The sequence below is a fragment of the Bos javanicus genome, chromosome 28, assembly GCF_032452875.1.
Source record: "Bos javanicus breed banteng chromosome 28, ARS-OSU_banteng_1.0, whole genome shotgun sequence".
Taxonomy (NCBI): Eukaryota; Metazoa; Chordata; class Mammalia; order Artiodactyla; family Bovidae; genus Bos; species Bos javanicus.
In genome coordinates, this window is record NC_083895.1 from 28,247,408 (window position 1) to 28,269,651 (window position 22,244).

The 22,244-nt window shown below is 52.7% G+C and overlaps 1 protein-coding gene and 1 long non-coding RNA gene across 3 annotated transcripts in view; both read left to right on the forward strand.

Annotated features, from left to right (window-relative positions):
* The first annotated feature begins 676 nt into the window (after positions 1 to 676).
* Positions 677 to 5,567, forward strand: LOC133240443 (uncharacterized). The gene is made up of 3 exons (XR_009734223.1): positions 677 to 877; positions 4,594 to 4,737; positions 5,250 to 5,567. It is a non-coding gene; the product is annotated as an uncharacterized LOC133240443 (long non-coding RNA).
* Positions 5,568 to 6,242: 675 nt separating this feature from the next.
* ADAMTS14 (ADAM metallopeptidase with thrombospondin type 1 motif 14) overlaps positions 6,243 to 22,244 on the forward strand; it is a 95,118-nt gene continuing 79,116 nt past the window's right edge. For both annotated transcript variants that reach the window (XM_061405239.1, XM_061405240.1), the window contains exons 1-2: positions 6,243 to 7,701; positions 9,465 to 9,907. In XM_061405239.1, coding sequence (XP_061261223.1) covers positions 7,620 to 7,701; positions 9,465 to 9,907 — 525 coding nt within the window. In that variant the 5' untranslated portion in view covers positions 6,243 to 7,619. The remainder of the gene's footprint in view (positions 7,702 to 9,464; positions 9,908 to 22,244) is intronic.

The following is a 22,244-nucleotide window of genomic DNA, read 5'->3' on the forward strand; positions in this document are numbered from 1 at the left end:
GATTAATGCCAGGCTTGGAAAAGCGAAAAAAGGAAGGAATTGGGTACTGGATGGTTCTGTTGGGTTGCCAGATTAACCAGCTCAGAATGTGCCTGCTTCAGTATTCCATATTATGTGGGGTAATAAATTAAACTATATTTAATTTTGTTGTTGTTACATGTAATTCCACTGATCTAGAAAGGGGAACAGAATGGAGGCCTGGCTCCTCTCTGCTGCAGGGTGCCACCATGGCATCTCAGGGGACACCTGGGTTGTAAGAAAGGTTTGTGAGAAGTGGGTCCTTGCCAAGACTCTGAGTCCTTCTAGCAGATCCAAGTGGCTCCAGGAAATGGAAGCAGTCCCTGCTTGTGACCTACCTCTCTTGAACGCCAAAAGGCCAATGTTAGGCTGCACTGGGCTTTGGCTAGAAGGATGGGATGCTAATATTTCAATCATAGACTGCCAGTTTTGGGAGCGGAAACGGCAGAAGCAGAGTTACTGAAGGACAGCTGGTCTTTCTGGCATCCTTCCCTACAAAGACAGAGAGAGCTCTTCTCTGTGAACCCTCAACACACAGTAACCACAACCACACAACGTCCACATACAGGGCACAAACAGCATTGTTTCTAACTGATCTCACGGTTCAGCTGGTCTCAAGGGTATCAGCTGCTCTGTAATGTATGACAAGTCAGTGTGGTTAACTTAACCCATCCGGGTCTCCTAGATATGGTCATTAGACATATGCCAAAAAATGTGCAGAGGGAATCTGGGGGATAAAAGGAGAAGGTGATGTGGGAAGGGCCAAAGGCATGGTGTCTGGTTCCTCTGGATGCCCCGGAGCTCTGCCCAGGACTCAGGTCACATAACTCAAGCCCAGGCTTTGGAGATGGGATGGGAGGTAAGGGGGGCAGCCTTCTATAAGGAACCTTATATAAGGTCCTTCTATAAGGAACCTTATAACCTTATATAAGGTCCCAAATCCTTAGTGAGTCTGTTTTCAGTCCCAATTTGGCCCTGATTTTCAAGGCTTTGCTTACAACAGTGACTATAGGCTTCCTTGGTAGCTCAGCTGGTAAAGAATCTGCCTGCAATGCAGGAGACACCGGTTTGATCCCTGGGTTGGGAAGATCCCCTGGAGAAGGGATAGGTTACTCACTCCAGTATTCTTGCCTGAAGAATCCCCATGGACAGAGGAACCTGGCGGGCTACAGTCTATGGGGTTGCAAAGAGTCAGACATGACTGAGCGGCTAAGCACACACGTGTGCACATGCATGTGTGCATGCACACATACACACACACATATATCTTGTTGTTCAGTCACTCAGTTGTGTCCAGCTCTTTGTGATTCCACAGACTGTAGCAACCCTTTGAGATACCATGGATGCAGCGTGCCAGGCTTCCCAGTCCCTCACCATCTCCCCACATTTGTCCAAGTTCATGTCCATTGAGTCGGTGATGTCATCCAACCATCTCATCCTCTGTCGCCCTCCTCTCTTGCCTTCAATCTTTACCATCATCAGGGTCTTTTCCAATGAGATGGCTGTTTGCATCGGGTGGCTAAAGTATTGGAGCTTCAGCTTCAGCAGCAGTCCTTCCAATGAATATTCAGGACTGATTTCCTTTTGGATTGACTGGCTGCATCTCCTTGCTGTCTAGGGGCCTCTCAAGAGTCTTCTCATGTGTACTCATGTGTGTGTATGTATATATAGTATGTATATATATGTATGTATTGGGCAGTGGCGTGTCTTAGTTGCAGCACGCAAGATCTTTTAGCTGTAGCATTTGAAGTCTTAGTTGTGGCATGTGGGATCTAGTTCCCTGACCTGGGGTTGAACCAGGGTTCCCTGCATTGGGAGTGTGGCATCTTAGCTACTGAAGCATCAGGGAATCCCCTCAACAGTGATTCTTAACTAGGATCATCAGAATCCCCTGAAGGACTTGTTAAAACACAGATCATCTGGGCCCACCTTCTGAGCTTCTGATTGAACAGGTCCAGGGCCTGAGAATCTGCATTGATGATGGACTCTGAAGTGATGCCTTTTCTGTTGCTCTGGGGAACCCTGATTTGAGAATCACTGGCCTAGAACTTCTTGGCAGGACAGTGGATCTCAGGTGTCAGGAAGAAGACAGTCAAACTTTTGTTTGTCGTCACTTTGGGCTGAGGTGGGAACCAATGATAAATGGCCAGAGAAGGCTCATCCAGGGTGGGAGGAGCCTAGAGTGGTGATGCTCTAAAATCATCTGACCAGGAACCAGGAATCTTGGGGTGTTATTTTGCTTCTGAGTCATCTCGCTGTGTGACTTGAAAAGATCATGTTTGCTCCCTGGGCCTCAGTTTAGTGCTTTATAAAATGAGAAGATGGCCATTTTCTGTATGTGTTATAGTTTTCAAGGGGGTTGAGGATATAGACTCCAGGGCAGTTGTGACCATGGAGGCTAGTATGCAAAGTGCCTGGTCAGTAAGTGGCAGCTGTGATGACTACTTTGTTATTTTTAATATGCTTTCAAGGCTTGGGGGAGACACAAAGGCAACTCTTCTCTCCCATCTCTTCCTGCAGCCTAGTGACCTTCGTGTTGATGGTAGAATCAGAACTTGCAAGTATATGTGTCAGGTTTCCCCCGGAATGATTATTCTGGGAAATACTAAACTCTCCAAATTTTCTTTCTTTCTTTTTTAAAACAGCTTTATTGAGATATAATTCACACATCATAAAATTCCTTCTTCCAAAGTGTACAATTCGGTGTTTTTATTATATTCATGGAATTGTGCAACCATCATTTCTATCTGAATTTAGATGGAAGTCCCAAATAGCCATTAGCAGTCACTCTCTATTCTTTTCCTCCCCAACCCCTGGCAGCAGATAACCTACTTAGTATCTCTACACAGATTTATCTATTCTAGCCAGTTTTTATATACTCCCCAAATTTTCTATGAACTGTTCCTTCTCCAGCTCCCCTTCATTTGATTATTTAATATTTATTGAGGGTCCATTAGGTGCCAAACACCGGACAGGCACTGAGGATGCAAGATGGAAAAAAATCCAGGCGAGCTCCCTGCTCCCTGTGGAACTCATAAACTAGGGAGGAAGCAGATGTTATCTGTGAATCACACAAAATAGGTAAAACTTAACAGTGAGAAGTGCTGTTGGGAGTTGGGAGGGCAGGACAGGCTTCAGACAGTGATGACAGGGATTGTCTGGGCAGAGGCAGGATAGAGCATCCAGGACAGAGGAGACAGCCTGTGCAAAGGCCCTGAGGCGAGACGAGCACGGTGCGTACCTGGAGCTAGGCTGGAGGGCTGTGAACGTGTATGTCTCGGGGTTCCCCCTGGAATGATTACTCTGAGAAATACTAAACTCTCCAAATTTCCTTTCTTTTTTAAAACAGATTTTGAGATATAATTCACATGCCATAAAATTAATTCTTCCAAAGTGTACAGTTCAGCGTCTTTATTATATGCATGGAATTGTGCAACCATCATTTCTATCTGAACTTAGGGGAGACATAGAGGCAGGAGGGTCAGCAGGACCACCCTGTGCAAAGAGAGCCTCGGAGGCTGTGTTAGGGTGTCTAGTCTTCATCCCCAGAGTAAGAGAACCTCTGGAGGTTTATAGCAGAGGCAGTTACATGACCTATGGTGAGTTTTAAATATGTCCTCAGATGCAGTTGGAGTAGAGGTTTCAGGGGGCAGAGCTGGGGGGAGAAGGATCTGTTAGGAAGAACTTACAGCAGTGGCCACTGTAGGGTTGCTAGTGACCTACTGGGGTTGGGGGGCACATTTGAGATGGAAGTAGCTGCATTTGGGGGTCCTTTGGAGTAGATTCCATAGGGCTTGGAGTCGAGTTGGTGACTAGGGTGGCCTGGCTGTTGGGCTTCCTAACTGGGTGCATGGTGGTGGCTCTCACTGAACTAGGGCAGGATTCCCTCTCTCCTCGCCTGAGTGTGTCAGAGCCTGGTGGGTCACTGGTCACACCAGGAGTTATAAGAAAGGGATGCTCTGTGTGTGTTTCAGGGTAACATCTGAAGCACAGCAGCTGGCACTCAACAGTCGACAGCCACCTGCTGTGCCCCTGAACTGGGACAACACTGCACCCTGCTGTGTTTTGCTCATGTCCCCTCTCCCCACTCCCAGGGGCTTCCTGGCTTCTTGCTGCAGAGACCTGTCTCAGGCTGAGACTCTTACTGTTTTAGGGGGCATCTGTGACTTCCCCTGTGAGGGGAGATTTTTTTGTCTCAACTGCAGACCACTTCCTCTTCCCTTTGGAAGGTGGAGCAGGGGAGGGAAAGAACCAGTGCCTGGAGGAGAGAGGCTGTGCTTTGGCCTGGGTTCTGAAGCCAGGGGTCCATTCTTGCTCTCGCTGGGTGAGTAGAGGCAGGTTCCCCCCTCCTCTCTAGAGGGCACCTGTGAAATAGAGGGTGGGGCACTGGCTTGGAGACTGTCTCTGGGCATCTCCAGCTCAAGGCTCTGGGGTTTCGTCTGTGCTCGGAGAACAGGCTGCCTTCCTCCCCAGGGGGTGCTCACAGGTGGCCCTGCTCCTTCATCCACAGGCCGCTTCACCATCCCCGTCTCCCCTGGTTGTCAGGCTTTCTCACACACCTGTCACGTCTTCCAGGGGGTTGCTGACTGTGCAGTGCAAGCTGTTTGCATCTCCTCTTTCCCTACAAGGGCCCTGGATGGGAAGAGTGTTGAGCAAGTGTCGGAGGGCCCTGAGCACGAGAAACATCCAAGTCATTTTCCCACCCGTGTAGGATCTCAGGTGAGAGGCTGGGGACCCAGAACTTGCCTTCCTTGGGGGGTGCCAGCAGATGCCTGTAGATTGCTTTGCTCTGGCTCTGATCTTCTCCAGAAACAGGGCCGGTCACCCAGCCATTTCCCCCACCTTCTGGCCCAGACTCTGCACTCTGCTCCCATGTCCCCTCTTCCCAACAAAGGCTTCCTGACTAGAAAAGAGCTTGGACATAACATTGTTTGCCAACACAAGCAACCACTGTAGCCCCAGGGAAGGGGGTTGGGGTAGAGAGCCAGGGTGAGGTTTTGCTCTCTGCTTGCCAAGACTGGCTCCAGGGAAGGCCCCAGCTCACAGTTCATGAGTCAGGCTGCTGGGGTCCCTCTTGACTTAACCAAGTCTAAGGCAGGAAGTAGGGGGTGGAGTCTAGGGAGGAGACCTGGGCCCCTGAGGTTTCTAGGCAAGCTTCTCTGGGATGGCCCCAAAGAGGGAGAAAATTATCAATCTATCCATACTATGAATTTTCCCTTCTGTCACCACAGGGCCCCCCACTCTGCAGCTGGGAAAACTGAGCCCCCGAGAAGGGAGGCAGGCCATTTTATCCTGAGCTCCCCTGCTGAGTTCGTGGAAGGCCAGAATGGAGACAATTCACTGCCTCTCCTGCTCCTGCTGCTGCTGCTAAGTCGCTTCAGTCGTGTCCGACTCTGTGCGACCCCGTAGATGGCAGCCCACCAGGCTCCCCCGTCCCTGGGATTCTCCAGGCAAGAACACTGGAGTGGGTTGCCATTTCCTTCTCCAATGCATGAAAGTGAAAAGTGGAAGTGAAGTCACTCAGTCATGTCTGACTCTTAGTGACCCCACGGACTGCAGCCTACCAGGCTCCTCCTTCCAGGGGATTTTCCAGGCAAGTTCCCATTAACATACGGGTCCCCCTCACACTCTTGCTTCATCAGCCCTCACACACAAAACCACACTCTGGCCCTTGACTTCACAGATCTTAAAGAACCAGAAAGAAGAGAAAGAGAACTCTATTCTTCCCAGACTTAATATAGATCGGTTTGGTAATGCCATTCCCAATAACTGGATGCTCGGATGTTGCGTGGAATAGAGCACACTTTGCGTTTCCACGGGACTTCAGAGTTTACATCTGTGGCTCCCAGTGCCTTCACTCTTTGGCCTCACCTTTGACAGATGAGGTCGTGCAATACAGAGAAAAATGACTCGCCCTTGGTCACTCTGTGTTGGGCAGAGTCTAGCCCAGAAGAGTCTTCTGACCCCTACCCTTGTCTCTCTCTCCCACTCAGCACTAGATTCTGGGTTCTAATGCCAGCTCAGCTGCAAATGAGCTGTGTGACCTGAGACATGTCATTTCAGCTCTCTGAACCCGCTTCATAAATGTACTGGCCCTCCAAAATCCTGATGTCATTTCATCCATTCCATGAGTGCTACCTCCCAGGAGGCCCTGAGTCAGGTCCTGGAGCTGTAAGGATGGGTTTTCTAGTTCTCTGCCCACAAAGCAGGAACATATTCAGAGCCCAGGGAGGGTATAGATTAGGAGACCGCATATGGGGAGAAAACAGCAGGAACCCAAGTCCTCTTTCAGGGGACCCAGAAATTCCCAAGAGAAGTCAGGTCAGAGAATTTCCATCCACACATTGGCCTCCCTTTAAGAAAGCCCTATAACAAAATGTCTGAGCTCAGAAGCAGAAAGATTAGGGGTCTTTATATACTTTACAGAAAGGTTTTTTTATTTGGCAATTCTTAAAAACAAAACAAAACAAAAACCAAAACTGCTTTCTCCAATTCCCATCTCCGGGTTTACAGTGCATTTACAAATTGTTAGGAGCACATTTATAGAGTAGAGCAGGAAAGAAAGCAGGAGTTGGGCTTTTTGCCTGACTACTGAACTGGTCTCAGCAACATTGCAAAACCAGCACCCATTCTCATCTCTTAGACTCATTTTTTTCCCACGGAAGGCTGTTTGGCGGGTACATGGGTGGTAAGTTTGGAAGCAGAGGATGGTTTTCATTTACTGAAACCTATGTGCTATAATTAACACCCATTTCACAGATGAGGAAGCTGAGGTGCAGAGCTAGGATTTCAATCAGGGCTGTTTGACTGTAAAGGCAGGGCTCTCTGCCCACCTTGCTCAGCCCTGCTCTGGACTAGGACACAGATCAGTCACTGTACTTGGGGGCAGGTGACTAGACTCCAAAATGGATAGATTCAAAGGGTGGAAGAATACTGGGGGCATCAAGACCATTAGGAGAGAAAGGAGACCCTCTCGGGTCGGGGGTGGGGTGTTCACTATCTCCCATCCAAAGGCAGTGGGCATCCCATCGGCCCAGTGGCTCTGGAAACAAGGAAAGTAAGGGGGACCGGCAAGTAAAGCGGAGCGGAGGAGCCTAGGAAAGTAAGGGCCGTCACTCCGGGGGAGCCAAAGAGGCTGAGGGGACAGTCTCCCAGGGCGCCCGGAGCCCCAGCTCTGGCTCCGCGTGGCACTTCCGATCCGCGCCCTGTGCCCCGCCCACGGGCGCTCTGCGCCCCCTGCTCCGACCCGCGCCCGGCCCCGCCCCGCCAGTGTGCCCACCCCCGGCCCGCCCCGTACTCCCCTCGCCTGGCTCCCGGAGCGTCCCGGAGCGTCGAGGCGCTGGCGGACCGACCCGCCGGCAGTTGGCACTGGGGACGCTGGCGCGTCGGTCGCTCCGCTCTCCCGCCGGCAGCCTCGAGCGCCCGGAGCCAGCGGTCCAGGCGGCGGCGCCGCGCAGGGGCCCGGGATCGGGCGGCAGGAGGCTGCGAGGCGGGAGTCGGCGGCGGCGGAGGAGGCGGAGGCCGGCCGGAGCCCGGATCGCGCCCCAGCCTCGCTTGCAGCCCAGAGCTTGGGGCTCGGCGCCCGTCCGGCCCACAGCCACATGGCTCCTGTCTGCGCACGGCTGTCCTGCCTGTTGCTCTTGCACTGTGCGCTCTGCGCCGCCGCGGGCAGCGGGACTGAAGGTGCGTGCGGGTTGGGTGCTCGGGGGCGCACTGGTTCGGTATGCACGAGGGTCGGTATGGCCCGAGGTGCCCGAGGTGCCCCGCAGCGTTGAAGTGGGGGGAGGCTGTGCGCACACTCTGGCTGTGCTCTCTTTTCTTCTCCCCAGTGCCACCGAAGCTGTCGGGGATCTCTCTCCTTTTCTAGTGCGAGACTCCGAAGAGTCCCCAGGAGAGGACTGGGGGATAGAAGCCTTTTCTGAGGGGCTGTGTATCTGTCTCTTTGTCTCAGTGTTTCTCACTCTCCTCTCTCTCCTCTTTCACTGCCTTCTCTGACTCCAGCTTGTATGCATATGTGTACAGATAAGTGTGTGTAGGTGTGTGTCAAGTGAACACCAGGCACTCACACTCCTGCACAAACACACATGTATCTCTCCCCCAGTACTGTCACCCTGTGCCTTGCAGACACCCTCTCATAGACACCAGACACACTCCACCGTTACCCGTGCAGTATGGGGTGCCCTTCTGGTGTCTCTGAGCATGGGGAGGGGGCTCTGGTCTTTCCACGGCAGAGTGCCTGCTTGTCTGAGCTCTGTTCATGTAGGAAACAGGATCCCTTTGGCTGAAGTCTTGAGGGTCTTCTGCTGGGCTGGATAGAACCAGAGGAGAGAGTTTGTTGTCCCCCCCTCCTCTTAACTGCCTTGGGCACGAGGGATTTTCAGGACATATCATTTTCTAGGTTTTTATCAGTGCCGTGAAGGGGGCTGGGAGGCAAGAGATAGAGCCGTGTGGAAATGAAAATTCCTCCCAAGCTCCTATCCATGAATCACTCGGCCTGGAAGCCAGGGAGCTGTCATTCCTGCCCGGCCTGGCTGGGCTTAGCGAGAGCTGTGTAAGGACGGGCCGCTGGCATGTAGCCTGGAGCATGGGGCCATGACCTCACACTTAATTCAGTCCGAGTGGGCAGGTCACCCGTGCGTCTCCTTTTATTTTTGAAGATCTATATTTACCCAGCTTGGGGCTGGGCCATGTTGAAATTTCGGCAGCCACTGTGCTGCTTAAAAAAGTTTCCTTTCTAAACTTGGAAAAACGTAGAACCTGTATTCCTTCCCTTCCCTCTCCAGCTCCTCTTTTCTCCCTGACGCGTGCCCAGGATGCCCTGAGTTTCTAGGTGTGTTTGTTTTGCCAACTGTGTTCCAGGAGCTCAGCGAGGAGGGCCCTACCCCAGGCTGGGCTGGTGACTTCAGTTCCCTGGGGAGTTTGGGCACACCCGGCCACCCCTCTCTTTGCCCAGGGGCTTTCGGGGAATTTCCTTTGTAGTGCCCAAAGTTGGAAGGTTTGTTGCTACAGTGACAGGATTCTGTTTGGCATCATTTATTTTCCTCTGCTAAGTGTAACAAAGATCTGGGATTATTGCGAGCAATTTGTGTCTAGCAGTTTATGAACTTGAACACCGATCATCTGAGTGCAGAGATCCAAGAGCTGAGGGAGCACTGGGTGAGAAATGGATGAATTTGGACTAAGGGGGTCCCTCCAAAGTGCAGTCAAGGTTGCAGATCCTTTCCTGTCCCGTGGGGTTTCCAGCTTTGCAACCCTATGGACTGTGCCTGCCAGGCTCCTCTGTCCATGGGATTTTTCAGGCAAGAATACTGGAGTGGGTAGCCATTCCCTTCTCCAGGGGATCTTCCTGACCAAGGAACTGAACCTGCATCTCCTGTGTCTTCTGCATTGCAGGTTGATTCTTTACCTGCTGAGCCACCCGGTAACTCTTTCTTTATTTCCAACAGAGCTGCGCTTCTCAAGAAAACTCAGTGACTATGGCGTGACAGTGCCCTGCAGCACAGATTCTCAGGGACGCTTCCTCTCGCATGTGGTGTCCGGACCAGCGGCAGCCTCCACAGGGAATGTGAAGGGGGATGGGCCGCCCTCACCACTGTCACACTCCGGTCGCCTGCGGGTGGCTCGAAGCCCACTGCGCCCTGAAGGCGTGACCCTGCAGCCTGGCAGGATGGGGCGCTCCTCCCTGTACTTCAACGTCACTGTGTTTGGGGAGGAACTGCACTTACACCTGCGGCCCAACCGCCGACTGGTTGTGCCCGGAGCCTCGGTGGAGTGGCAGGAGGATTTTCAGGAGCTGTTCCGGCAGCCCTTGCAGAGAGAGTGTGTCTACACCGGGGGTGTCACGGGCATGCCAGGGGCAGCTGTCGCCATCAGCAACTGCGATGGATTGGTAAGGGACAAGCCTCTCATCAAGCTCCACTCCCCCATCCTCTCCCTCACTTCCCACCGTCCCCCGCTCTGCCCGTGAGCCAGACCAATGTGGTTTTCTCCTTGGCTCCCATGTGTTTGGGATTCCTGTGGGCATGGCCTGAAGTCAGGGCCAAGTCGGGGGCTGCGCTGCTTTCCAGAGAGAACCCCACATGCCCCACTGGCCACAAGGTTCACACTCTGTCGGCTTTAAAGTGGCCAAGATAGGATGGTACCTTATCCTCTTGATCCCCCACCATCTACTGACGCACCGGGACCACAGCTCACTGTCAGGGATCTGAGTATGCATGCATGCAGGTGTGAGGCAGGTGGGCTTTGCTGGGGCTGGGTCCTGGCTGCGCCGCTCCTGAGCCACAACGCTTTGGATATGTCACTTGCCCTCTGGTGGTCCTTTCCCTCACGTGTGGAGCAGTGTTTAATCTGCACGTATTTACTGTACGTGCTCCCGTCCAGCCTGGCGGATATGGCACCGCCTAAGACAGACATGGCCCCTGCCCTCCCGGACCTGATGTGCTGGTGATGACAATATGACCGACCTCACCAGGCAGCATGGCCAGTGGATGGCACCTGCTTGGCACATGGTCAAGGCTGCCGGTATCAGCTGCTGTTATTCTCTTTACTATTGTGTCCTTTCTCATGCCCCACTGTCTCTGGCCCTGAAGCCAGCCTGCTCTTCTGTGGCTCTCTGCTCTGAGTTCCCTTTCTTAGGACTCCGTCCTCCCAGGCACAGGGAACCTCCTGCTAGTTGGTTCCATGTTGCAAACCAGAAAGCCACAGGTGGCTTCTGTCCTCCTCACACTCAACCGCTGCCGGATCCCATTCCCCTCGCTGCTCCGTCTGCTGTGTCAGGCCCTCATGAGCCTCCATGGCAGCCGCAGGGCCTGGATGGGTGCTGTTTTCATGGTCTCTGCTTTACCAAGCACAGGCTGATATGTCCACGAAAGGACCGGCCCGTGCCTCTGCCTTTCGGCTTTAAGAAAGGGATGAATCAGATGGTTCAATTGTAAGGGGGCTTCTTTCCTCACTGGCAGGGCTAGGAGCACTTCTTACCATTTTCCCATTCTTAAGAAGTGTCTTCCTGCTCAATGTCATGGCTCCTTTGTCTAGATCAGTGTTTCTCAATCTTTTTTTTCATTATCATCCCCCGGAGGAGCTTTTTGGATACGTTTCCTCTAATTGCTCCCCGATGAAACCCTAATACCATAACTATATTGAATATGTCTTTCAACTCTGTATATCTATGTTTTATGTATAAAATGAGTGAATTTTTTTGCTTCCCAAAGAATCAATTTTTGCCCATTGGAAACACCAGAGCCCCACTGAAAGGCAGGGTCTAGGCAGTGGTTGTTTCTTAGAGTGGAGTGTATACCAGAATCACCTGGAACATGAGGGTTCTGTGGAGCAGACTTGGAGGAACCCAGACGGGAAGGCCAGCTGTGAGGAGGCTGAGACCTTGTCCTGCCGCCAGGGTGAGCCTTGGCTGCCAGCCCGCCCTGGCTCAGCAGTCCAGGGACTCTCCTCAGCAGGAGCCCTCAGTCAGCCTTGGCTAGCACTGTGCTGTGGCCACCGGTTTTGGTTGAAAATCCAGAGTGACATGGGAAGTCACCCAGAGACGCAGTGTCTTTATAGACAGAATGCACCAGGGCATGTTGGTGGCTTGGGCTGAAGGACAAGGTTACCTGAAGTCATCAGTCACATGGGCTGTAAGCTGTTTGGTGACAGAGATGGTCTCCTTGACCACCTCCATTAATGTCTATGGGGATCTGAACAAAGGCGTGAGTGGTGATCGTTGCCAGTAATAGATAGCTACCCACCCTCTTTGCACTCTGGAAACCCTGTCATTGAAGCAGCTCAGCAGGCGTTGACAAGTGGGCACTGGATGCTTAGCTGACATTGATGACTTGTGGTGGCCTCTGAGTAAATGTTCTCATTGGCTGTGTGTGACCTGGGCAGGCCACTCCCCCTCTCTGGGCTTATTCCTCTCATTTGTCCAAGGAGGGGCTGCCCTCGCTGCTTGCGGGCAGATGGAAATCTATTCTGTGTGACATTTGCAGAAGTTGGATCCGGTGTTGGAGGCTATCCACAGATAGGCTTCTGGAAGCCTGTTCCGCAGTAGAACTGAGGCTCCAGGAGTGGCTTGCCTGGTCCCCTTGCCTTTGGTGGGAGGAAGAAGTGGACATCATGGGCTGGGCCCCTGCCTGTGCCCTCAGCTGTCCCCAGAGACCAGTCCCTAAGTCCAGCTCTTGGGAATCTCCCCGACCAGTTCCCTGGCAGGGATCACGGTGCAGCACAGAGGCCCGCTGCCCAGGCAGGGATTTCCTCACTTCCAGTCCCTTCCAGAAAACTGCCCTGTGTCCCGTGAGATCAGATGTTCTTCACGCTCACCCAGCTGAGTCACCTTGGGGTTCAGAGTCCACAGTGCAGCCCTTCTGATGATCAGATTTAACTCTGCATCTTTATGTGCCCTCTGGATTTTAACCCCATATCTTAAATACTAAATACAGTCATTCATTCTGGAAAAATACGTAATGAGAGCTGGCCACAGGCAGGCTCCACAGGGAGACTGAAGAAAGTGCAAGAGACACAAATAAGAACAGTGACGGTCACCAGCCACAGCCGCAGCCCAGGTGCAGCACACATACGTCATGTGCGCCGTTAAGCTCATCCATTACGTAGGTGGGGAAACTGAGTCATGGGGAGGAGATGCGATTATTATTGTTGTTTTAGCAAAGATGATATTTGAACTGGGCCTTGAAGGATGAATAGAAGTTTGTTAGGGCCAGTGGGTGAGGAGGGCGTTCTGGGCAGAGGAAAGAGCTTGCCAGCGTGCCGGTGGGGCCAGGAAGGGGATCCTAGAAGACACACTGGGCAGGTGGGCCCTGCTCTGACCTTGAAGGAAGCACAGGAAGGGAGAGGGGGCCCAGGGCAGCGATGTGGCCACCTGTCATCTGAGAAGAGTCTGGGCCACGTGTTGGGAGACGTGACTGTGTGATCCCAGGCAAGCTACTGTGCTCTGGGCCTCCCTTGCCTCCTGGGTGTATCCTGGAGCCTGGACTGGATAAGCTCAGAGCCCTTCCACCTCTGGCATTGGTACTTTGTGACACAGGGCAGGCGTTGCTGGAGAAGCTTGAAGCAAGACTGCTGTAAGTCTATAGTTGACTGCCCCTTCCTGGCGGGGCCTGGGATCTGTTCTTACCAGGTCTGGGCTGGGCAGCAGGTGCAGAAATGAAGGACATTAGTCCTGAGCTTGGCCCTTATGGCTGGGCAGACCTTCTAGTTGTAAATGGTCTGAACAAACCCTCCTTTGTGTGGACAGACTTGCAGCCGTTTGGACTTGAGCTGTTCTGGTAAAAGCGCTGTGTCTAAATGGGTGACTTGATCCTCATTTCCAGCTGGAATCTGCAGTGGGAGGCAGTGACATGACCTCTTCCACTTCTCCTGTCATCCCAGAGTCACTCACCATGGGCACCGGGACAGACATAGGTGGCTTTTGTGCACTGCGGTTAAATTCATACCTGAAACTGAGGAGCAGGCACTTTGGCTTACTTCCTACTGGCTCTGCTGGAAGACCCACTGTGTCAGAGTCGGGAGGGAGTCAGAGGAGGAACTCAAGAATGAGGAAGCTAGGATCCCTGCCCTGGATGAGTCTGGAGGGTAATGGGACTCAGACATAAAAGCAGACAGACTGCAGTCTTGTGAGGCAGCAGGGGGAAGACCCATTTGTTTTGATTAGGTCATCAAGGAAGACTCCTAGAGGAGGTGGCATTGGCTCAAGACTGTTCAGACATTATAAACACAAAAGAAAGTGTCAAGCCCTTGGTCAGCAAGAGAGAACTGCTGATACAGGGCGTTCTTAAGGATGTGTAGGGGAGGAGAATAAGGGATGTGGCGAGGCCCAGTCGAACCTGTAGAGGGCTTCCTCTGGGGTTGGGGGCAGCTGTCAGACACTAGGGTCCCAGATTGGGAGTGGGCCCAGGCAGTGACAGCAACCTGCTGGACCACTCTGCAGGGCTGCTCTTGGGGAGCAAGAGAAGCAATCAAAAGCGGCAGTCCCCTCAATGTTCCTGTGACCCTAAACCTCAGGGTCTCTAGGCAGGGAGGTCCTGGGTCATCTCAGGACCCCTGGCTGGGGGCAGATGCAGAATAGACCCTCTGCTAGCAACTGTGGCTCTGAAGTCCTGGGAAGCACATGAAAGCCTGGGGTGGGGGCCTCTTTCTGAGTCCTGGAGGGATTGTGGGTTGCAGGAATGGGGTCAGCAGAGTGGGGCCCCTGTGAACCATCTGGAACCCAGGCTGCCAGCCTCCTGCAGGCCACTTACCCCACTGCTGTCTCTGCCTCCTGGGGTTGAGCCTCGCCACCTCTGCACTGGGGTGATGGGGGCCAGACTGCCTCACATCCTCCCTTTGCCCTCAGTGCCCCTGTGAGTCACGGGCCTGGCGCGGAAGCAGCCGCACGTGGAAGATTTGTCACCATCTGGTTCTGTTTTCCACCCTCTATAGAACGTGCATTTTTAATGGGTTACAGAGGAGACAGACCCCTGGCAGGCAGTGTGGGGAGAGGGCAGGGGAGGCTGATGTCGGCTCTGCTTCCTGCCTAATGTGGAAGACCCAGCAGCATTCTGAGCCTCGGTCCTTTTGTCTTTAAAATGGAATCACAGTGCCTCGTGGAGGGAGTGTGTATTGGGGATAGACGGTTTAAATGGTCCAGGGTTTCTCAGTGAGGTGATGAGATGTCCTAAACTTTTGGTGGTGGTTGCACAACTTTATGCAGATACTAAAAACTATCACATCTGTACTTTAAATGGGTGAATTGTATGGTACATGAACTATGGTTCAATAAAGCTGTTATCAATAGTACTTGGCCTATGGAAAGCCCTGTAACAGGCGTTTTTAGTCATTAGGAGGAAAAATGATTTTTAGTCATTAGGGAGGCAGAAATTGTGGGGTCGCTCTACTCTAGTGCAGATTAGCTGTGTGACCTTAAATAGATTTCTAAATCTCTCTGTGCTTGATATTCCTCATCTTCAAGGAGGCAAGGAGAACAGTCATCTATAGGGTTGTTCAGAGGATTAAAGAAGATAAGTAAAAAAGTGAAGTGTCTGATATATGGTGCAGCCTTAAAATATGGGGATTGTTAATAGTAACATTTATTGTTTTTATAGTAATTACTACAGTAATTACAGTTGTCATTAATGGTGAGAAATAACTGCTGCTGCTGCTAAGTCGCTTCAGTCGTGTCCGACTCTGTGCGACCCCATAGACGGCAGCCCACCAGGCTCCCCTGTCCCTGGGATTCTCCAGGCAAGAACACTGGAGTGGGTTGCCATTTCCTTCTCTGATGCGTGAAAGTGAAAAGTGAAAGTGAAGTAGCTCAGTCGTGTCCGACTCTTAGCGACCCCATGGACTGCAGCCTACCAGGCTCCTCCGTCCATGGGATTTTCCAGGCAAGAGTACTGGAGTGGGGTGCCATTGCCTTCTCCGAAAAATAACTGTAAATATTGTTAAAGTCCCTTGTACTGCAGTGGTATGTGGATTATCAATGCTCTCTGACGTAAGCCCTAGGCTACCTCTGGTTCCCAGGTTGGCCAAGCCCTGCCTCCCCTCTGCTACAGCAACTTTCTCTGCGGAATGAGTCAAATGGTGCTTGTTCAGTGCATGGGAGTGTGTAATGACTGGTCTGTAAAAGCCCCTGGAGAGATACTTTCCAGGGCAGGTGGATACTGGGAGGTGCCAAGTGGAGCATTCTGTTAACAATTTGTGGGCCCCTTGCCCCAGCCAGGTCCTTGACTAGGCTCTGGTGATGCAGGGTTGAAACACACCCCTTTCTCTCTATACTCCAGAACCCACAATTTAAAGAGAAGACAAATAATGCACAGTAGACAGCATAAAACAAGTTCTGCATAAGGTACTTGGTAGGTGTCCTGCAGGTGAGTACTAAAGAATGGTGCTCAGGGAAGTCTTCTTTACCAACTGAGCTGAGACCTGGGTTTGACCCCTGGGTCGGGAAGATCCCCTGGAGTAGGAAATGGCAAACCACTCTAGTATTCTTGTCAGGGAAATCCCATGGACAGAGGAGTCCTGTGAGCTGCAGTCCATAGGGTCGCAAAGTCGGGCACAACTGAGTGACTAACTCAACTCAGGGAAGGCTTCACAGTGGAGGGTACTTTTGGGCCGAGTATAAAGGCATAAAAGCATCAATAAGAGCTTTTAAAGCTAAGAGGTAGGAACTGTAGGCATTCATAGGGAGGGAAATCCTGTGTCTTCATAGGATTCAGGAAATGGTAAGTCTTCACAGCTCTCCATGGAAGAAGGGAGTGATGAAAATGTAGTTTAGAGAAGCTGTGCCTCACTGTGGAGCTTAGTCTTGCCCCGTGGCCGTAGGAAGCCATGGGAAGATGGTAAGCAGAAGTCACATTCGTATCTGGGGACCATGCTAATCTTCCCAGCTGCATCCCAGCACAATGCCATTGTAGCAGGTTTGCCTGCGACTCACCGGTGTCTTTGTGCCAATATCCATCCTTGCCCTGGGTTTGCTCCTTGCTGGTTAGGGAGTAAGTGAGCTTTCCTGACAGCTCCTTGGGAAGCCCCTGGCCCTGCCTTGCTGTCTGTGCCTGTCCTGGGATGTGGAGTATGAGGCTTGGAGTTTCAGAGATGCCCTCATCCAACCATCCAGCATGCCTGTCCCCATACGTCTTGACCTGCGGGCTGCCTGTCTCTACACGTCTGTGCCAACAGCCATGGGAGGGGCAGGGGATATCTTGCCCTGCACTGATGCAGAGATTGTCGTCTTGTGCCACGTGCCCCTCCAGCCTTGGTGGTGGTGCCTGCTCTGCAGACCCCTAGCTGGGCTGGTGGGTTGTCACGTCCTTTTGCAGACCCTGCCTCTGCTCATTCTGTTCACACCTCCCACAGGGCTCTCCCCTTCCCTCTGCTGAGGCATCTGCCATCTTGGCCACCCGCTTCCCAGAACTCAAGAACTGTCTGATTTCTCTGCATGCTGAGCATGGGGCTGGGCTCATGCTACAAGGGAGGTCATGACTTCAGGAGCAGGGCGTCACACAAGAAAGAGAAGAGGGCCAAGCGCTAGGGGAGAGGTGGGGCTGCGGCAAACTCCTGTTTGAAGGGAGTGGCAGTCTGGTATCACATTTAAGTATTTTAAGGGGAAATCAGAAATAGAGATCTTTAAGCAAAGTATTCTATATTTTAAGACAGGGTGTGGGCCCAGTATAGCAATATGGCATGTTTTGGTTTTTTTTTGGCCAGTGAGCTGTACATGCAGGGGATGAGACCACGACCCCTGCAACCAGACTGCCTTGGTTGCAATCCCAGCCTTACCTTTTTCCTGCTGTGTGGCCTTGGGCGATTGCTGAGCCTCTCTATGCCTCCGTTTCCTCATCTGTAAAGTGAGGATGACATTAGTCACTCTATAAGAGTTGTCATGTGTGCAAAGGGCTCTTTTAGCCTAGTACCTGATAGGTTTCAGCCCTTGCTATTGGATGATGTAGATTTATTGGTTGAGTCTGCCAGTCTCAGGGATTGGGTGTGGGACAGAAGAGGAGAGGAAGTCAAGAGCACCCCAGTTTTCTGTGTGACACCCCCAGAGGGGTCTCTGGGCCTTCAGCTGGGAGGGCAGAGCCCGTTGCTCCCAGCCTTACCCAGGACTGTTCATTTTTTCTCAGGCTGCAGCTTGCTCCTTGCCCCAGTTTGCGTTCTTCCCCTGGAACATTCCCATTAGTCTCCTGAAGGCCAGGGTCTGAGCCTAGTGACCTGTGTGTCTGTACGACTCCAGCACCTGCCGCAGGGTAGACCTCCAGTGGATGCTGCGTGAGCCGACGGATGAGAGAGGGAACACGGGCGTCTTGCTTTCAGAAGCAACATGAAGCTCATGTTGGCATCTTCTCACCCCCGCCGAGACGGAGGAGCAGCGTGCCTGGGCTCAGGGATAGGAGGAATCGTGTAGCCACCTTTGCAGTCGTTCTCCCAGACAGACCCCAGGCAGGTGGGTTGATCTCTCTGAGCCTCAGTTTCTGTATCTGTAAAGTGGCATCCCTGCCTTGTAGTTTTGCTGATTAGAAATCAGGCATTTAGAAGTGGTGCCTCAGCGCCCAGAACAGTAAGTGGCAGCATTTGCTACTATTATTGTGAATCTCTTGGGATAAATACGGAAACTGTGGCAGGTTCCACAGTGGGTTTGCTTCCAGACCCCTGGGTGCTCATTCTAGTGCTCTTGCTTCCCAGAAGGCCAGTGCGGCCTCCGTCTGAGTGGCCCAGGGCCTGGGTCCTGGGTGGTTTTCCACTCCTCAAGGCATCTGATCTTGTAGCCTCGCCGTTCTAGTCACCCCATGGCTGTGCCTTGCTGTCTGCCCTGGGTTAATAATGTGCGTAGGATATGGAGTAGAAGCCAGACATCAGCTCACTGCCACTCCTTCCAAGCAGCGCCGGCCTCCCATTCCAGGGGGGGCTGGTCTGGGGGCTGGTTTTATTTTTCTTCCCTGGCATCTTCAGGTTGGCTGGAGGGAGGGTGGCTTCTGGGCTGCTCTGTGGGCTGGTGAGTGTGGTGGGGGCTGCGCTTGCGTCCCATCTGCCTTCCAGCCTCAGTGTGGTCCAGGCCCAGGGGTGGGCTTTTGGTGAGGACTCGGGGAATTTCCGCATTCCCTGGACCCTGCAGTGGAAAGTTCCCAAGCCATCTGCCAGGCCTGGCCTTCTATCTTCAGCATGCAGGCCTTCCCCCGCCTTTAAAGCCTTAGAAACAACAAGAACAGCAGCAAGAGGAAGAACAATGGTAATATTGGTGGACTGCCTCATCTCGGGCAGCTCCAAGGAGCTCCCTATCAGCACAAATAACCCTCATGTTACGAACACCTCCAGCTCAGCTTCATTGCCAGAGTTCACCCTAACTTTGGCCTGAGTGTGGGCAGCTGTAACTGGAAGAGACCTTGGGGGCCTCCCCTCCTCACTTTACAGACAAGGAAACTGAGGCTCAGGGAAGGGAGACTCCCCCAGGGTCACACAGTGGTTACCATCAGGGCCAAGGGAGTTCAGGGCCTTGAGTCCCCATCCAGCGCTCCCCACCCGCCCCGCCACGATCCCGTGTAGGCTCTCCTGAGTTAGTAAACGGGAATTGCTCCTCAAGGTCATAAACCCTGTAAGGCCAGGACTCGGTGGCCATGACAATGACTTCAGAACACAGATGCTTAAGGGACTGGTCCATCAATTGCCCCATGGGGATTGGTCCTGGGAGTCCTCGTGCCTTGTGAGTGGGGGTGTTTGGGAGGCTCCCACTGTAAATGTGAGTGGCTCAACTTCTTCAAGTTGCTGTCCTGAAGACTGGGAAGCCCCTTAAGAGAGAGAGAAAAAAAAAGCCAGCCTCCCTGTTAGCAGGATTTGACGCTCAGATGAAACCTCCTGGTGCTTGTTGGCGCCAAGTGGCCATTGCACTGTTGTGTCCATTTTCGTAATTTTGGAGGGCAGTGGGCTGCTGTTCTGCACACATTTCTTGTCATGGAACATGAAAACCCTTTCGGTCTCCTTTTCTGCTGCTTTCCATAACATGGCAGAGAGGTCAGTAGAACAGGCCCTTTTAGAGAAACGTCTGAAGGTAGGAGTGTTTGCTAGGGCACGGTCATTCTGAATGCAAACCTTATTCCCAACGGGTTACTTAAAGCCCTTTGTCAGTTTTCGCTTTTAAGCCAGCCAAATATTTGTACCTTTGATCTGTCCAGAAGACACTTGTACCCCCAGGCTGCCCCACCCCACAGGAGAAGTTCATTTCCGTCCCTTGAGGTTGGCAGGAACCCACACTCTGAATTAGCTCCTCCAGCCCAGAGAAACCTCATTGAGCCCTTGATGTTTCGTCACCTCATAATTCACAGTCCCGAGGCTGTCCGCTGAGTCACAGCCACATTTTGTGAGAGAGGTCTCTCTCATTAAGGGCCCAAGAGGGTTCATTTTGGAAACTTGGATTCGAGGATGTCTGCTGAAGGTGATTTTGTTCCGAAGTTGGTCCTGTGTTGTGGATCATTATTTGTCCCCCGATGGAGAAGCTCACATCTAGAAGAGGGACAGACAGACTTATCTGGGAGGGGTAGAGCATCTGCCAGGAACCACTGGAGGGGGCAGTGATGGGTACATTTGAGCTGGGCCGGAAGGGATCCACAGAGCTGTCCGCAGGGCACAGGCGTGTTATGAGGAATGAATGAGTGGTATGACAGACAAAGGTTTAGGAGAAGTAAACTGCAGAGATGTAAGTGAACTAGTAGAGTCAGTGGGGAACCTGGTGAGTGGCATGAGTGACTGGGACGTGGGCATTTGAACTGCTAGTAATAGGGGTTAACACAAACAAGCTCTGGGGAAGTGTCAGAGTTCTAAAACATTTGGAAAACATGCTAATGGTGCCGGGCCCTGGGCAGGGTTAAGGATAACAATGGGCCTCATTTGATGGTGCTTTCTAGCTAATGTGGTTTTGTCCACTTGTCCCCCTGTAGAGGAAGGCTGCTGCTGCTGCTGCTGCTAAGTCGTTTCAGTTGTGTCCGACTCTGTGTGACCCCATAGACGGCAGCCCACCAGGCTCCCCGTCCCTGGGACTCTCCAGGCAAGAACACTGGAGTGGGTTGCCATTTCCTTCTCCAATGCATGAAAGTGAAAAGTGAAAGTGACGTCGCTCAGTCGTGTCCGACTCTATGCAGCCCCATGCACTGCAGCCTACCAGGCTCCTCCGTCCGTGGTATTTTCCAGGCAAGAGTACCGGAGTGGGTTGCCATTGCCTTCTCTCTCTGGTAGAGGAAGGCAGTGATGCCTAAATGTTGTCAGGAGCCTGTCAGGAGTTCAGGCATCTAGATCCACTCATCTTTCCATTCTCCTGTGCTCACGTGCCTTCTGTAGGGCCCTCTGGAGTAGGCTGATGTCAGGGTGGATCAGAGGGGAGCCCTGGCCTCTGTGACCTGCTGAGGCCCAGCCCTCAGCTGTAGTTGCACCTTTTCCTGGCGCCACCCCGCCATCCTCTGGCTTGCATCTGAGCTGTAGAGTTCAGGCCTTGATGTGGGGAACCATTCCCCAGCTCAGGGCCTGGCAGCCACACTGCCTCCTGGCATTTGAGGGCTGGTTCCTGTCTCCTCGTCTTGAAGCCCCCACTGCTGCCAGGACTTTGGGCCAACCAGGGGGCCAGGCAGAGCTCCTAACCCCAGCTTGGTGGGCCATCCATGGTGGTGATAGAAGGGTAAGCCTCAGAGCCACGTGGCTCCTGGGCATGGGGAATGGAAACTGGTGGCGGCTGCCAGCCTGGCAAGGTCTGCCCTGGACCCTGGCTGGGCTCCAGGGTGGGGGTTTGCCGCACAAAGGGACTCTCTGAGCACCTGCAGGTGAGGCCCTGCCCTGCTGCTGGGCCAGGACCCCTGCTGCTGGGAGGAGGGGCATCATAAAAAGCGAGCGCCCTCCCTTTAAGCACATTTGCCAAGCTGGAAGAAGTTGCAAGAAGATCTAAGCAACTCTGTCCTCCATGGGGCCAGAGGACAGAATCACTCACTGCTTTCAGCAGCAGCAGCATCATAGTAAAGATATTGTTACTAATTATCCTCAATCTGCACCGTGGGCTCCTAACTGGTGGGTTGTGACATCATTGACTGGCCACTGGCCACACCACCACAGATTCCCTCCCTGCTTCCCAGACACACTCAGCTCAGGGCAGTTTTAGCAACTCACTCTTCACTCACAGTGGAGTGGCACCTTGAGGAGAGAGGGTGGTCAGGTTCTGAGACAGCACCTAAGGCATAGATCACATTTGGTCCAGGTGATGCTTGGCCATGCTCAGCCCAGGGAGATGCTCATGGTGTAACAGGTGTGCAGTCACCCGGCCTGTCTGGACTTCCCTTCCCCGCATCCCATTCGGTCAGGGCGTGTACTCATCGTCCTTTGTCCCCTCTCTGTCTTTCTTGCCCATTTCCTGTATAATGGCAAACTAATTCTGGTCAAACACTGCCTGCTGCTACTGCTCTCTTTGTGAAACATGATCACTTAAACATCCATTTGGTACCATTACACCATTTGGAAGCTTCCAGAATTGAGGCCAGGGGTTCCGAGCCCTGGCTGCACATTAGATTCACCTGTGCGGGTTTGCGACACTACTGATTCTTGCTCCCCCGACCCCACCACAGATGTAATTCATTTGTCTGGGCTGTGGGCATCAGGCGTTCTGCAGATTCCACAGGTGATACCAATGGGCATCAAGGAGTCAGACCCACTGCAATAGCGTTCTGGAAAAGTCTGCTTTGTGTTTGATGGAAAAGATGGGGAATCAGGAGAGC